This window comes from Cibotium barometz, chromosome 7 (genome assembly GCF_041138505.1).
Source record: "Cibotium barometz isolate CiBa-2024 chromosome 7, ASM4113850v1, whole genome shotgun sequence".
NCBI lineage: Eukaryota > Viridiplantae > Streptophyta > Polypodiopsida > Cyatheales > Cibotiaceae > Cibotium > Cibotium barometz.
The window spans coordinates 46,410,506-46,412,741 of NC_141052.1; the positions used below are offsets into that span (position 1 = coordinate 46,410,506).

The following is a 2,236-nucleotide window of genomic DNA, read 5'->3' on the forward strand; positions in this document are numbered from 1 at the left end:
TTGCATTGGGTAAAGTCAAAATTCATCATTATAATTCAGGAATCATAATCATAAACCAAACTTCAAAGCAAGCGTGAGTGACATTAAAACCACATATACGAGAAACAAAGAATGTGTTAAGCTCAATCACGACATCTTATTTATAGCATAGCATCACTGGACAAACAACATGCAAGATGAAAACACAAGAATCTTTTTTTCCCATTAATAGAATGACGCATCACAACTGCAGATTTTGGATAGGGGCAAGGGGGATGTTATCATTCGCAAAAACAATTAAGTTAAACTCCCAAGATAAACATTAGGACCAAGTACAACAAAGATACATCAGTATACTTAAGGAAAAATAATCATCTCAAGAAACTCGACTTCAAACATGTGCGACATTAGAACCACATATGAGACAATCACGACATCTTAAATTAGGCATGGCACCGCTGCACAAAATACACAGCACACAAAATAGAACACAAAATAGAAGTCCCTACTACATCACAAAATCCCCATCCAACCAGCAGCTAGCACCAAGTTTTATAGTAATTGGCAGGAAGGCACCTCAGAGCCCGCCCCTGAGACGCAGCACCAGGTGGAGGGTGGACTCCTTCTGGATGTTGTAGTCAGCCAGGGTGCGGCCGTCCTCGAGCTGCTTCCCAGCAAATATCAGGCGCTGCTGGTCAGGGGGGATCCCCTCCTTGTCCTGGATCTTAGCCTTGACATTGTCAATAGTGTCAGAACTCTCCACCTCCAGGGTGATGGTTTTACCAGTCAAGGTCTTGACAAAAATCTGCATCCCTCCCCGGAGGCGGAGCACCAGGTGGAGGGTGGACTCCTTCTGGATGTTATAGTCTGCGAGGGTGCGGCCATCCTCGAGCTGCTTCCCAGCGAAGATCAGGCGCTGCTGGTCAGGAGGGATGCCCTCCTTGTCCTGGATCTTGGCCTTAACATTATCAATGGTGTCAGAGCTCTCCACCTCCAGGGTGATTGTCTTCCCGGTGAGAGTCTTCACAAAGATCTGCATGCCCCCGCGCAGGCGGAGCACCAAGTGCAGGGTAGACTCCTTCTGAATGTTGTAGTCTGCCAGGGTGCGGCCATCCTCGAGCTGCTTCCCAGCAAAGATGAGGCGTTGCTGGTCGGGTGGGATGCCCTCCTTGTCCTGGATCTTGGCCTTGACGTTGTCAATGGTGTCAGAGCTCTCCACCTCCAGGGTGATTGTCTTACCAGTCAGAGTCTTGACGAAGATCTGCATGCCACCGCGAAGACGGAGCACCAGGTGGAGGGTGGACTCCTTCTGGATGTTGTAATCGGCCAGGGTACGGCCGTCCTCGAGTTGCTTCCCAGCAAAGATGAGGCGCTGCTGGTCAGGAGGGATGCCCTCCTTGTCCTGGATCTTGGCCTTGACGTTGTCAATGGTATCGGAGCTCTCCACCTCCAAGGTGATGGTCTTGCCGGTCAGGGTTTTGACGAAGATCTGCATTCCCCCTCGCAGGCGGAGCACCAGGTGGAGGGTGGACTCCTTTTGGATGTTGTAGTCCGCTAGGGTACGGCCATCCTCAAGTTGCTTTCCTGCGAAGATGAGCCTCTGCTGGTCAGGAGGGATGCCCTCCTTGTCCTGGATCTTGGCCTTGACGTTGTCTATGGTGTCGGAACTCTCCACCTCCAAGGTAATGGTCTTGCCTGTGAGGGTCTTCACGAAGATCTGCATGGTGAGAGACGGTGGCTAAGGGCTAGCGATGGAAGAGCAGGCAGAAAACGCAGGAACGAAAGAAGACGAAAAGGAAACAATGAAACGATGCATACCTACGTGCTCCAGAGTCCGTTATATAGCAAAACTCTAGGGTTGGCTCACACTCTCTTTCTCTCTCTTGAATCAAAGGTCTTGAGTTCAAATGTTGTCGGATAGATCAATTTGGTCTCTTGGGATAGTTTCCTACGACGTTAAAAAGTTCTCTTCTCTTCTTCTCTCTTCTCTCTCTCTTATTATAACCAGTGTGCAGTTTAACGGGGATCCAGAAAGTTAACTGGGCCAAAAATTGTTGCAATGTAAGAGGGGCACCGATAGAGCTATTGCTTCACACACACTCGCGCGTGCACATAACAATGGAATTTTTGCATTCTTCACCAAAAGCCCTCTTATACTTGCATGAGATCAAAACATGGTTTTTTAATACAAGCTCATGTGCTTCCTAGCCATTTCATATATTTAGACAAATTATTTGTATTGTATATTCGGACAAAT

The 2,236-nt window shown here is 48.3% G+C and overlaps 1 protein-coding gene across 1 annotated transcript; it reads right to left on the reverse strand.

Moving 5' to 3' along the window:
• Positions 1-399: 399 nt before the first annotated feature.
• On the reverse strand, positions 400-1,796 carry LOC147637089 (polyubiquitin-like). The gene has a single exon (XM_086800705.1). The coding sequence runs from the start codon at positions 1,700-1,702 to the stop codon at positions 557-559; it is 1,146 nt and encodes a 381-aa protein (XP_086656831.1). The 5' UTR covers positions 1,703-1,796; the 3' UTR covers positions 400-556.
• Between the last annotated feature and the right edge of the window lie 440 nt (positions 1,797-2,236).